The sequence below is a fragment of the Anguilla rostrata genome, chromosome 9 (assembly GCF_018555375.3).
Source record: "Anguilla rostrata isolate EN2019 chromosome 9, ASM1855537v3, whole genome shotgun sequence".
Classification (NCBI taxonomy): Eukaryota; Metazoa; Chordata; class Actinopteri; order Anguilliformes; family Anguillidae; genus Anguilla; species Anguilla rostrata.
In genome coordinates, this window is record NC_057941.1 from 1,342,925 (window position 1) to 1,356,400 (window position 13,476).

Below are 13,476 nucleotides of genomic sequence, written 5' to 3' on the forward strand. Positions count from 1 at the left end.
TCCCATGCCTTACCACAATCACATTAAACAATACAAAATATGAAAAATATACGAATATAAAAATACCACATCAACACAATGACACTAATGGCTGCAGGACTGAATGGTGAATGGTATAAATATTCCAACAAGCTAAGCTGGGTCTCATGAAGCATGAAAACATTTAATTATCATTTAATAATCCTTTTCAGTGGATGTGAGGCTAATTAATAATCTGTCTGCAGGCCTAGTCCGCAAAGGAGTGGTGTACTATCCTTCTTGCCCAATGAAAACAAAAAAACAAAACAAGCAGTAAGTTGAAATGTTATTCCTAATTGATGCGTTTTGATTACAGAGAAACTGATCTCTGACCAAGACACATGGCATGGCAGGATGCAGGAACTGGCCTGTGAATTCAAAGAAAGCTGCACATTATTCTTGCCATGTCCATAAATTCAAAACATCAGTGAAGGAAAGCTGGCAGCAGAGTAGCATTAAAGTGACTCTGACTACCTGACTCAACTATTAGATGCAATCTAATCACGCACTGCCAACCCCTGCTCTGACATTTTCAGCTAACATTCACCTTGAATTATTTTTTGTCACACACACAGGCACAAACCTTTGTTACCACTTTTTTGTAGTGGATATGAAAGACAAAATAAACTGTTACTCTTCTAAAAAATAGAAAGGCTGCTAGAACTGTAAACCTCTGTATAAGGTATCGTGTTAGTCTGAAATGTACCCTTGATAATATGTTACATTATGCTTTTTGTATTGTGGTTCTGAACTGAAAACGTTTTTAGAAATGGTCAATTCAGTGCTGCACACACTTTCTGTAAACACGATGCGTATCGAAGCTTGAACGTGAGTTGTACGTCATGGTACGTACACGGTCTTTGCTTTGGAAAACCGGAACAAAAGGTTAGAGGTAAAGGGGCGGTCTCTGTGATCACGTGACACGGAGACCACATGTGTTGTGTAGTGTACGTTCCCCTGTTGAAGATTTAAAATGCCTAAAGCAAAGAAATCGCACCGAAAAAAGAAATATGATTATAACCAGGACAGGAAAAAGCTGAAACACAAGTTCAAAAAGGCACAAGCTCCGAGAATAGAGTGGTGAGTTGAATTTGAAAGGATGAAACTTATGAAGCAGGGCAGGAAAAAACGTCGTCAAACTGAGCCTTTACAACAAACACGCACGCATGTCAAACAAGCAGCTACTTAAATAGGATTGCTTTGCCGTAGTATGCCATATACTATTTCAAACAAATCATTTTATTTTCATGTAAATCTAATTACCTGTAGAATAAATAGTATGCGCCTGATTGCTAACCAGGCAGCTAATGTAGCAACCACGCTAATGTACGAAGCCAGCCTATGAGGCTAGCGAAATTGAACACTTGGCCACCCGTTTTTACTGGTAATGTGTCCGATAAAACGCTGTAAATGGGAGCTGTACAATAAATAACAGCCGCAGACGCGTTAGATTATATTTTTCTGTAGTCTATGGTTAGACCACAGTTAGCGGCATCAATGAGGATGTGCTTGTGATTCCCGTTTGTGTACCTAGCTATCCTCGTCTGCTTTCCTGCTTTTAAAGCGTCTCGCTGAAATGTCCTCCTTGTACGTCAGCCCCTATAAGTTGTTATTCTGCATAATAAGCTATTGTATTGATCCTGTGTTGTGAAATTGCAGTCCGCAGATCCGAAATGCCTGGAATGATAGGAAATCGGTGGCTCAGAACTTGACAGATATGGGACTGGTTTCTGACCCTAACCGCTCTCTGCCGGTGCGCAAGCAGACGGTAAGTTGGTGATGTCGCATGTTTTTGAACGGCGTGTGCCTCGATAACGTTCGCAAGGACACGGCGCTGTTTTCACTGTGTGCGGACTTTGCATTGCATCGATTGGTTGAGAACTGAGCGTGCACACTGGCTAACGTTTTTTTTTGCCATTTCCACAGTTACTTCAGGTTCCTGGGACTGCAACGGAAGTGGAAGCCCCTCAGCACCTCGTCAAGAAACCTTACGTCATCAAACGTAAGAATTTGAGGGGAAGAATGTTATAAAAGAAAAAAGGTTTCGCTGTGTTGACACTCCTTAATAAGAAGCTTTGGATTTTGGAGGGTCTACTTGCTGTAATGATTAAAGTAAGCCGCTCCTCATAATCCATTGGAGGTGCTCTGTGTTATATATCCGCGTATGACGTATTCTGTGTTTTTTCACCAGATCTGGAAGCGGAAGCGAGTCTCCCAGGGAAAGACACAAGGTCCTTATCCACAGATATGATTGAATATGTGCAGTATATGATCAGAGAACACAACGATGACTTCAAGGTAAGGGGTCTAAGCGTATTAATTCACTTGAGCATCGCTGATTTCTGACCTTAAAAAACTGGTTTAAAGAACCGAGTTTACGCGAGCTGTTCCGTTTCTGCGTCCTTGCAGGCCATGGCCAGAGATGAGAAGAACTATTACCAGGACACACCGAAGCAGATCAGGAGGAAAGTGGAGCGGTACAGAAGCTTTCATCCCGACCAGTACTCGGCCTTTATGGAGTCTGTCAAAGCTCAGAAAATGGACTCCTCGTAGACCTCCAACAAGGACCTACACGATTCTGGAAGAATGTTCTGGAAATAAATCTCTGGACTCTGGTTCAAGGCATTGATTGCTTATACTGGGAGAAACAGTGTTTGCTTATCTGTGGATAATGAGTACCTTTAAATAATTTTTTAATTATTATTTTTAGAATGGACAAGTATATTTTATTCTTGTTTTTTTAAATGGTTATACTCTTTAAGAAAAAGCTGGACAGATTTCACCCCCCCCCCCCCCATCATTTTCAAAGGAGTATTGTTTTGTTTTTATTCTTCTGTGAATACAATTTCGATGCAAAGCTCAAAGTACATTTACATGAAATTCACATGTACACCAACAATACTGACATTTAATTTTAAAATACATTTTTCACCATCAATCAGTCGTCTGATCAGTGTTTCCTTTGTGACTACAAAAAATGTAAGGTCAGTATCCCGCTTTCTGTGGCATTTGCTGTAATGCTGTGCAGAATAAAACCAACGCGACACAAACTGTCACCATGACAGCATTTCAGTTCATTCCAGCAGAGTGGCTGCATGTGACAAACTCAAAGCACAAAATACCAAAAATCTGAAAGCGCTGCACTTCAGTTTAAGAGACAGCGACAGATCTGTATTTCACAGGAACATTCACACGGATTAAACTATCGTGGCACTCTGCTAAATCAGTTTACTACTCAATTCAACAATCATAAAGTATGTACAAGGCGGGAATTTACACAGTCATTAATATAAAATCTACATCTTGAATTACATTTATAAGACACTACATGTTTTTCATTTTACAAACTAAAATGTAGTACATATATTTATTTTCATTTCAATAGGAAAACTACATTTTCGACATTCAAAATGTTTTCTTATAATATATTACACATCTCTGCTTTGACACTGAGGCACAAGTATCACAGTATAGAAATAAGTTATCAATTCAAATTGGCAACTAAATTCTTAACTCAAGAGTAGCGTGATTCTAGTTAGTGTCCTAAATACATCACTTTGTAAATTATACAGAAATAAGAAAACTTGTGTTGAGTAACACTCAAAAATACGCATCCCGATAATGTTACACAACACTAAAATCTATTTTTCAGGGCGGGTCATTCAATACCATAGCCAAGTAAACACTGATTATTGAGTTCCAATGCATCTATTGCACAAAAACGTCAGAAATATTTTCTGAATAATCAATTCATTGCCCTGCAAATCGTACCACTGATTAATAAATTATGTCTGAGCATATATTTCCTTTTTCATCTCCACAGAACATTCGTAATGCACACCTATTCTTAAGGAATGGCTTTGCTTTCAGTCAAACTGCTACATTTTCACTGGAGTCTTATTTACAATTAAAACTTAAAATTGAAAGGGTTCAATTAGAGATTTAAAAAAGCTCTGTCTTTAAAAATCTATGCTACAATATAACGAATCTTTTGCATGCGTATACTCTTCAAATAATGCGTAATATTGTCCCTGTGTTGCTATTATGCCGTAGGTTTTTGTTGGTTATTCCTGGAAACAATGACGCGAAACCTTCCTCCAGTTTGAGCCTGCCATCGGCCGGCCTTGTAGTTCCAGTTTTAAGTGTCCTGCAGAGGGAGGTCACTCATCTACGCTCATCTACAATCCTCAGTCGTGAGGATTTAAACGCCCCTCCCCCAAACCCCGGACTGCATGGGGGGCCCTGGGGCTCTTCCTAATCGCTTATCTTCTCCCCTCGCTTCTCTTCCTCTCGTCCTGCGTTGGCTCTCACACCAGCTGCAGGAGCAGGTCCTGGACGGCCTGCAGGCTGCAGGGGGCGTGGAACCCGTCAGCGCCCAGCTGAGCCCCCATCAGGTACAGCCTCCTCTCGCCCCCGACCCCCCCCAGGGAGAGGGCCTCACGGAGCTCCGGCACGCTCACCGCGTCGGGCTTGTCCTGGGGGAGCACCACACGGCAGGGCAAGGCTTCACAAGCCATTCATCCATTCACTCACCCATCGATTAATTCATCCCTCCGTCCATTCATCCATGCATTCCTCCGTCCATTCATCCATCGATTCATGTATCCATCCATCTGTCATCCATCCATTCATCCATGCAGCCATTGATTTGTTCATCCATCCATTCATTCATCCATCCATCCATTCATCCATCATCCATACATCCATTCATCCATCCATCCGTGAATCCATCTCAGTCCTGTTATGCTCCTCCATAATAGCGTCAGGTATGTGATAGACCCCTGACGGTGCACCTCACCTGCTTGTTTCCCAGGACGAGCACAGGCAGCTGCCCTTCGGCCCGGAGGAGGCGATGGAGCTCGTCCTTGGCCAGCGGGAGGCGCCGCCTGTCGGAGGAGTCCACCACGTACACCAGGACGTGCGTCCTCCTCAGGTACTCCGCCCAGTACCTGCGCAGGTCCTCGCCACCTCCAACTAGCAACGGAACACACAGCACCACCCATGCCCCGCCCCCCGGTCACTGCCACTGTCAAAATGACCTTCCACAGAACACGCAACAGCATTCGGGTCTGAACACGGCTGAATACAGCACAGGGCTGGTGGGGGGGCAGGAAGGGGGAGGGGAGGGGGCGGAGGATCTATCTGCATCGATATAATTTAGTCAGGAAGTCGTTCGCTGAAATATTAATTGAAATATAAAATATTAATAGAATGGTAATATGGCATCCAGGAGAAACGGACTCTACATGGGCAGAGGGCTAAACTCTACATGGGCAGAGGGCTGTACTCTACACGGGCAGAGGGCTGTACTCTACAGAGGCAGAGGGCTGTACTCTACAGGCTGTACTCTACAGGGGCAGAGGGCTGTACTCTACACAGGCAGAGGGCTGTACTCTACAGGCTGTACTCTACAGGGGCAGAGGGCTGTACTCTACAGGGGCAGAGGGCTGTACTCTATATGGGCAGAGGGCTGTACTCTACAGGGGCAGAGGGCTGTACTCTACAGGGGCAGAGGGCTGTACTCTATACAGGCAGAGGGCTGTACTCTACACAGGCAGAGGGCTGTACTCTACAGGGGCAGAGGGCTGTACTCTACACAGGCAGAGGGCTGTACTCTACAGGGGCAGAGGGCTGTACTCTATATGGGCAGAGGGCTGTACTCTACAGGCTGTACTCTACGGGGCAGAGGGCTGTACTCTACAGGGGCAGAGGGCTGTACTCTATGCGGGCAGAGGGCTGTACTCTACAGGGGCAGAAGGGCTGTACTCTACGGGCTGTACTCTACAGGGGCAGAGGGCTGTACTCTATATGGGCAGAGGGCTGTACTCTACAGGGGCAGAGGGCTGTACTCTACGGGCTGTACTCTATACAGGCAGAGGGCTGTACTCTACAGGGGCAGAGGGCTGTACTCTATGCGGTCAGAGGGCTGTACTCACTCTCCAGGAAGTCCAGCTGGCAGGCCGGCGTGTTCAGGCTCATGAAGTTAAAGCCGCGGGTCGGCCGGCACCGCCGCCGGGTTCCACTTCCTGTCAGGCCCTGCAGCATGCTGCTCTTCCCCGCGCCGTCCAGACCCAGCACCAGAACCTGCTTCTCCCTGCGCTCCTCGTCCTCCTGCCAAAACATGCACAGTGAACCGTCCGCTAACATCGCCTCCTGCCCAACACACACACACCAAACCGTCCGCCAACATCGCCTCCTGCCCAGCACTATGCTATTGTAAAGCTTAACCCCTAAATGCGATATACCTGCTATTGTAAAGTTTAACCCCTAAATACACTATACCTGCTATTGTAAAGTTTAACCCCTAAATGCACTATACCTGCTATTGTAAAGTTTAACCCCTAAATGCACTATACCTGGTATTGTAAAGTTTAACCCCTAAATGCGCTATACCTGCTATTGTAAAGTTTAACCCCTAAATGCACTATACCTGCTATTGTAAAGTTTAACCCCTAAATGCACTATACCTGCTATTGTAAAGTTTAACCCCTAAATGCACTATACCTGCTATTGTAAAGTTTAACCCCTAAATGCACTATACCTGCTATTGTAAAGCTGGTAGGTCTTCAGAGAAACATTGCTGAACACTTAAAATATCCTGCCAGACAAAAACTGTCTAGGTTGATGATAAACCAGCACTAAAACTTTAGTAATAAGGAAATTCCCCCTGGAAATAAAGCCTGTCCTTAAAGTGGAGTCCTTCAGGGGAGGAGGGAGGGGGGGAGGGTTGGGGGGGGGGGCATGGGGTGAAAGTGTCCCGGCAAACAGTTTGATTTTGGCACGCCGTGTTCCCTCAAAATAAAAGGGAGAAAACTATATGCTTAGAAGTTGTATTCTGGGATTACTGTTTATTTGGTGCTCTTGGGTAAATGAGTTTTTTTAATTCTCCAAATTAAATGCACACGCACACAGGGACACATCAGATTAATGCATTAGTCCATATGCTGCTGGAAGAAGCTGCCACTGTTCAAGGAATTCATTTCCATAAATTCTGTGGAAGTCATGTGTTTCAGATCTTAACTCGGCCCCTTAAATTATGATTTTTTCTTTTTTTGCTGTTTGATAATAAGTCAAGAAGGCCTGATGAAAAAAGACTGATGAAGGCTGTGCTGTCTGGATTACTTGTGATATTTTTTGAAAGAATACTGCTATATTTAACTGCCATTTAAGTGCATGGTAGGATTGAAATATAGATATGCTGGAATTTGCTCATTAGTCTGGTCTGTCTATTGATTCTGTTTTTAAAAAAACTATTCTCACGGAATTTAATGTACGTTTAGAGAACCTCTGTGAAATCATTTAATGACTATACCATTTTGAAAGAACAACAATTTATCTGGGTCTCCATTTTGAGCGAACGTTTTTTTAGGTGTATACTCGCATGCCACATCCTCATGTGAATTGCAAAATGACGAAAGCCTACTTTTTTCGTGTTGATCAGCATTTCCTGCTATCTAATCTAACACGACCAGAAAACAGAAGCAGAAAGAGAATGCCTCCACGTTTAGCCGTTACCACTTGTTTGTTACGAAATAAAAACACATCCAGCCTAAATGAATATCTTATCCACTGTTGCTTCCATACCATTTCACTTTCATTTCAGCGATGGTCTTGTGACAATTTTGTGAACATAAATTTACCGTTACAAAAGTGCTTGCAGGACTCCTGCTTTTGTCCAACAAAGTATACTGTAGTTCATTTAAAAAAATATTCTACGGTGTAAATTGTGACCAAGCAAAAAGCTAGCCTGTTTTTCGGTCTTACCTTCACACAAGATCAAGAACAACTATTGAATCTAAAAAATCTAAAGAAATCTGCGTCAGACACAAACGTTGGCTTGAACACAAACATATGTCTTCCTGAAACTGTCTCCGACGGCATATTTGGCACTAAAACGTTGACATAGTGGATTTGCTGCGAGTGTGCATCAATTCAGTGACGGCAATCGCTCACCTCCTTGATCACGCAATAGTCCGTCTCGGGTGACCATACTCGCCTTCTGTAGAAATAATTCAAGGCGATGAATAGAGCCGAGCCGAGAGCAGCCACCGCGGCGGTCAGAGCGATGGATATGTGCCGAAGCAGAACCATGTGTCACCGCCGGTAACCAGAAGCATGTAACCGTGCTGGCGAGACGACAAAAACAGTTTCCAGTATTGGAGGAGAAAGCTAGTTCACGTGATCAAATCCTGTTTGTGTAAAAAAAAAAAAAAAACTCCCCTTTGGCTTCACCCGGTACAGTGCATGCCTCTGGAAGGGCGGGACAGGCACTCGACAGGTCTGTGAACCCGAGGTGAAATTTAATCGCACAGAAGGCAAAGTAACACGTCGCCTCCCCTTACCTGTTCGCGGAAAACAGTAGCCGCAGTATGCAGCATTCTTGGAACATCCATCTGCCGAATAATAGCCTACCTTTGGTTAGATTTCCGGAATTAAAAGAATTCATTCAAACAAACTACTGGATTCCAACGTACTTAGAATAAATACACCCTTCTAGCCCTACAGAATAAAAATCAGAACAGAAAAACACCGAAATCGCTGTATAAAATCTAAACATAATCCACTTTAATATATCCCCAACTGTAATGCGTCTTCTCCCAAAACAGAAGCCGCTGTGAACAGCATTTTTAGAACACTGATCTGGAAAATAATTAGCCCACTTTTTGGGCATGATTTACGTAATGATTCAGAAGTCCCGATTAAATGCTGACGACTGATCTTACACAGAAACCACTACCTTGTTCAGGAGCAGTAGCACCAATTTATTTATTTATTTATTTTTGCGGCCAAATGTTTTCTTTTTGTTATTGCATTCCCCAATTGGGAGGCATAAACATGTAAGACAAATATGAAGAATGCACCGAAAATATGCATGAAATAATTTTTTGAAAATATGAGTTGAACAAAATAAAAAGATCATATGCATGAATCATAATAATGTTGTCCAAACTGTTGCTCAACAGCAGTTAAAAACTATGGCTGGTAAACATATAAAACATAACGTGTTGCATATGTAAATAAAACAAAGAAATAAAGCATTAACGTCAAACCAATGAGGATAGATTTTAAAGTTTACAACGAAAGGTTGCCCAAAAAATATAACCGAATAGATGTGGAAGCATTCTCCCAGTCCCCTCTAAGCGTCCTAACCGTTTGGAGACCGTAACCACACTACACCCTTTTCCGCTCCACCTTCTGTCAGTCCTGGGTGGGATTATTGCGTTAATGAATCGTTTCCCATATCACATAATCGAATAGATTTGCCGTGTCTAAATAGCGGGAAAACACAAAACTCAAAATACATGACAAGTGTGCATATAGCCTACTGTACTGTCAAATGCCATAACACCAGCGCGACATTAAACAATGAAGAGCAAGTAAGCGCCAACATGGAATGACCTTCAGTAAAGTTTCTGTCCATGGGAGGGCGCTCTCTGCTTCTGAAATGCACGCAGTCGGGACAAAAGCGTCATGTTCTGCCGGCCTACTGTAAACGTGACAATAAAATGTGACAGATTTGTATAATGGGGAATTGTAATCAAATGTGTAGTCAGTACTTTTGCATTGCGCGTATTCATTTCTGCAAAGCGTCTTCAGATATCGGCGGTTAATTGGTGCTAGAATGCAACAGTGGTAGGTTAGGGGCTACAGTCTTTTAAACACCGTTGCAATCTCGAGTGCCATCATAAAAGAAGTATAAAATAGGCAACTGGCAAACATAGAATTGAATTAAAATGAAACTGCATGCAATTAATTTTCAATGATCTGATAATTACCGTTTTACGTACACCTGTCTTCTAGTAATTACAGTGCAAGCACTTATTTGGAGAACTACGGTAATTACCTGGATGACGTAATTCAACTAGGAGCATCACGACCGAAACAACCAGCACTCTTGAAGAGGGAGATACTGGCCCTTTAAGGAAAATGAAACAATTTTCGAATAAAATAACAAACTTTTGAAAGGATAAACTGGTGTAAAAGGGAAGATATAATTTCGGAGAGGAATAAGTATACAAACGACGCGTTTGAGAATTGAGGAATGTTGTAAAGGAAAAGGCATGATATCCAGCTAGCTAGTCCGCTTGCATAGCTAAACATGGAGGGTAGTGTGAACGAGAACTAACGTTAGCTTTCTTGCTAGCATTCGCTGAAAAAGAACTGCATTTTTTTCAAACAAAAGTTGTTTTTCTCGTTAGAGGACGCGTTGCTCGTTGGATGAGGTATTTTCCAAAGTGCTATCGGTTGGACTGCTACTAGAAATATGGTCGGCAGTTGGGCGGTATATCCAAAACGGCAAACTGCTAGTGCTGGCTAGCTGTATGCACAACCCGCGTTGAAAAGTTAGATAATGTTTGCTGGCCGGTTATTGAAGTTTTTGTCTTCGTTCAATTTAGTGAAATAACGTTGTGCAGTACTTGCAGCGAACGGGAATTATATGTGCTTAAATAACTGCAAGGCGCGGACTGGCTTGCCATAGTCAAGCAATGCGTGGATCGCACTTGTAGTAGCAGTAACGTTAGCCAGTAAAGTCGCTCTCCGTACAACGTTACGACAATTTACAAGCTTTTACCAGCAAATTAAGTTATGAACGAGCAAAACTACATCATGAGACACGGGGGCTTAATGGATATAACTATAAGCTGCGCATTCCCATTCAAAACTTAGTTCATACAAGGAACAATGTTTGTGCGGAGCGCACTGTTTCAAATCGCGACTTCAGCGTTACCTAGCTATGCTATAACCTGCAGAAGATTCGTTATGAATCACGATGTAAAACGAGCTCTCTTTAGTGTTCGGAATTAATTATACGCGTAACGTGGTGATTAATTTTGTACTGTGCAGTATGCCAGAGATTGCATATTGTGCATGGTTCACCTTTAGTATGGTTTAGAAGACGCACAGGAATTTTTTACATGGAGACTTGTTTGACATGCCAAGGACGGAGTTACCATTGCCAGAGGGCTGGGAGGAAGCCCTGGATTTTGACGGGAAGGTCTATTACATTGACCACATCAATCACACAACAAGCTGGATTGACCCAAGAGACAGGTATGGTAGCACAACTCAATATTTGGTGGCGTTTGGACGCTTGCGCCCCAAAGCAGCGCTGTATCCTAATGTTGTTTACCAAGTGACTGAACAACCGTTTCGGCCTAAAAATGCCTGTAATGTAATTAACTTGTTCAGTGAAGTTAGGCTATTTGTCATTTAAAATAGGTTTTAAATTTGTAAACTTTAAATTTATACAACCGCTGTTTTCAACCGCTGCCCAGTGTTTTCCTCCCGTTTTTATCTCTGATTATTTGATACCACACACGAGCCATAGTGGTTTTAAGTATGGACTTAAGGTTGTACGTGTTTTTCTGTGGAGATTTGCACTCCTGTCTGAAACTCACATACGGATCAAGACACTTCTCTACATCACATGGTTTCTGCAACGTAAAATATGTGACCAGGTAGCTCCTTGGTGACCAAGCCACTTAGTCTTGCGTGACAAGCGGAATTCATAATGGGGAAAAATGGCGCAAATTCTTGTTATATTATGAAAGCAGTTGGTGTAGAGAGAAAAATGTCGGCAGAAAATGCATCCTCTAGGCCCTTTGTTTGAATTTAGAAGCTCAAACATTTGTGTTTGTAATGACACGCCACACATGGTCACAAACAACACAAGGGAGTTCAAATGGAATGTTTGTGAAAATGTAAAGACAAATGCGTCATCGCCCACTGTTTGAATAATATTATAACATCCTGTTATTTTATTGTATTTTTTAATTTTTAAAAAACACTGCAGTGTCTTGTTTTTCATCCCATTTTGCGTCAGATCTCAGAACGGCTGCCGTTGAAAACTGCGAGTCATTGTGAGCAATACAGTTAGTTTAAAACAGTCGTAGCCTATTTACTGGTCATAAGATTTGGTGCTGCTGGCCTTTGAGGACAACCTTGGTAAGCTTTCGTGTTTGATGTGCGGAGAAATTCCACTAATGAGATCCGTATTTAGTGTTTGTATTGAAATGTATATTCATTGAAGCACTTGTGCCATTCTCCAATAACCGTGAGCTCAAGGGACTTTGAGACAAAATCTGTTTAATAGCTTAGATCTGGAATTCTTAAGATCATTAGTGAGTTCCAGGGTCTGTTGGCTTAGGGTAAGATTCCTTGAGAAATGTCATGCTGGAAAGTCTTAAAGCCCGGGCAGGAATGCTATCAATGTGCGTCTTATTTCATTTAGGCTACATTAGTTGGCTTGCCAACACAGTACATGGCTACGGACAAGGAGGATATAAAGGAGGACACCTTTTTTTTGGCCCGGTGAAAATGCAAAATGCCTGCTTTGTTTCCAGGATACGAGGAGGGGAGAAGTTGTAAACAAAAGAACACATTCCTCCCCGTGTATCTGGAGAGAGACGAATTAAATGCGTTGTGCCTGAGCGCGAGGCCCGATAAGTCAAAGACCGATATTGATTTAAAATCCCTTTAACGGCTCCCGAGGGTCAAAGTGTGTTCTCTCACAAGGCCCTGTCAGGGGGACTAGGGACTGATATGTGACAACAGCGAGCACGCTGTTATATTATGGTCTGGCCCGGTATGGACTCAGATTTAACCTAAGAACTTCTATTAAATTTGCGTAGCAGTGTGAATTTAGTGGGGTTTGGATCAATGGAAGAGCAAAACACAGACATGCATTTTATAATGAAATATGATTTACATTAACAAAATTGTTTGACTTCAGACAGTGTGGTGTTGGTTGGTGTGGCGATAAGTGAGTCTTGGGATTTGTTCTGCTAACGTATAAAAAAGGGGGTATTAAATTACCTGGCTACAGTCAATGAATCTACATCTTGGTGATATCTCTTTCCCTCTCCATTATCCAGTGCTGAGAACATGGTGTCCCATTGCCGGGCTGCGCTCGATGTGAAGTGAAGATTACAGTGGCTCTGGACAATAACTAATTCCAATTCCATTGCCTCCCGTCTATTTATGCGTAAAATATTAGACGGAACAAACACCAGAATTTGACGCGCTCTGTGGACCCTTCTGTGAAATGTAGTTTCTTAAGTAACGGGAATGCAGGGTGCAGGTGCACGCGCACAGTTATTCATTAAGCCGTACCTCAGAGGACATGGGGGCCTCGAACACTATTTTACAGTTCTGCTTGCGCGTATGTTAGCCTAACTAATGAGTTGACATCATTACTCATTTTTTATACGCTCTTAGTTTCCCTCTTAATGTTTCGTGCTTAAAATGTTGAAATATCATTCACTTTCGGGTCTATGTTTTCAGTTGGTCCAGACGGTTTTTTTTTCGCGCGGTGAGGGATATTTACGGTACTTAGGGAAGCGTGTGATACCCACCACTGTAAAGGCAGCGGGTTATTTCAGTCCGTTCTGCAGTTTGCCGTCTGAAGTAAGAAAATACACTTCAGGTAGCTCCAAAGCGGCTTACACAGTGGCGGTA

General features: G+C 42.7%; 3 protein-coding genes across 7 annotated transcripts in view; 2 read left to right on the top strand and 1 right to left on the bottom strand.

Moving 5' to 3' along the window:
* Window positions 1–913: 913 nt before the first annotated feature.
* Window positions 914–13,476, top strand: part of nop16 (NOP16 nucleolar protein homolog (yeast)) — a 288,906-nt gene continuing 276,343 nt past the window's right edge. The window contains exons 1-5 of one of the 2 annotated variants that reach the window (XM_064349696.1): window positions 916–1,098; window positions 1,678–1,786; window positions 1,945–2,020; window positions 2,210–2,316; window positions 2,428–3,074. In XM_064349696.1, coding sequence (XP_064205766.1) covers window positions 992–1,098; window positions 1,678–1,786; window positions 1,945–2,020; window positions 2,210–2,316; window positions 2,428–2,571 — 543 coding nt within the window. In that variant the 5' untranslated portion in view covers window positions 916–991 and the 3' untranslated portion in view covers window positions 2,572–3,074. Of the gene's footprint in view, window positions 1,099–1,677; window positions 1,787–1,944; window positions 2,021–2,209; window positions 2,317–2,427; window positions 3,075–13,476 lie in introns of those variants that run through there. The other variant, XM_064349697.1, reaches the window with a different exon arrangement.
* On the bottom strand, window positions 2,819–8,662 carry arl10 (ADP-ribosylation factor-like 10). Of its 4 annotated transcripts, none has more exons than XM_064349693.1 (4): window positions 8,361–8,662; window positions 5,955–6,129; window positions 4,817–4,992; window positions 2,819–4,493 (listed from the first exon to the last, which is right to left on the bottom strand). In XM_064349693.1, exons 1-4 carry the CDS (start codon window positions 8,409–8,411, stop codon window positions 4,326–4,328), a joined length of 570 nt encoding a protein of 189 aa, XP_064205763.1. In that variant the 5' UTR covers window positions 8,412–8,662; the 3' UTR covers window positions 2,819–4,325. The 4 variants fall into 4 exon arrangements, with proteins under 4 accessions (XP_064205763.1, XP_064205761.1, XP_064205762.1 ...); XM_064349691.1 differs by lacking the exon at window positions 8,361–8,662 and adding an exon at window positions 7,972–8,293 and having other exon boundaries at window positions 5,955–6,171; XM_064349692.1 differs by lacking the exon at window positions 8,361–8,662 and adding an exon at window positions 7,972–8,277.
* The window catches only part of wwc1 (WW and C2 domain containing 1), a 39,000-nt gene continuing 35,391 nt past the window's right edge, over window positions 9,868–13,476 (top strand). Inside the window, exon 1 of the mRNA XM_064349424.1 lies at window positions 9,868–11,070. Within this exon, the coding sequence (XP_064205494.1) occupies window positions 10,952–11,070 (119 nt within the window). The 5' untranslated portion in view covers window positions 9,868–10,951. The remainder of the gene's footprint in view (window positions 11,071–13,476) is intronic.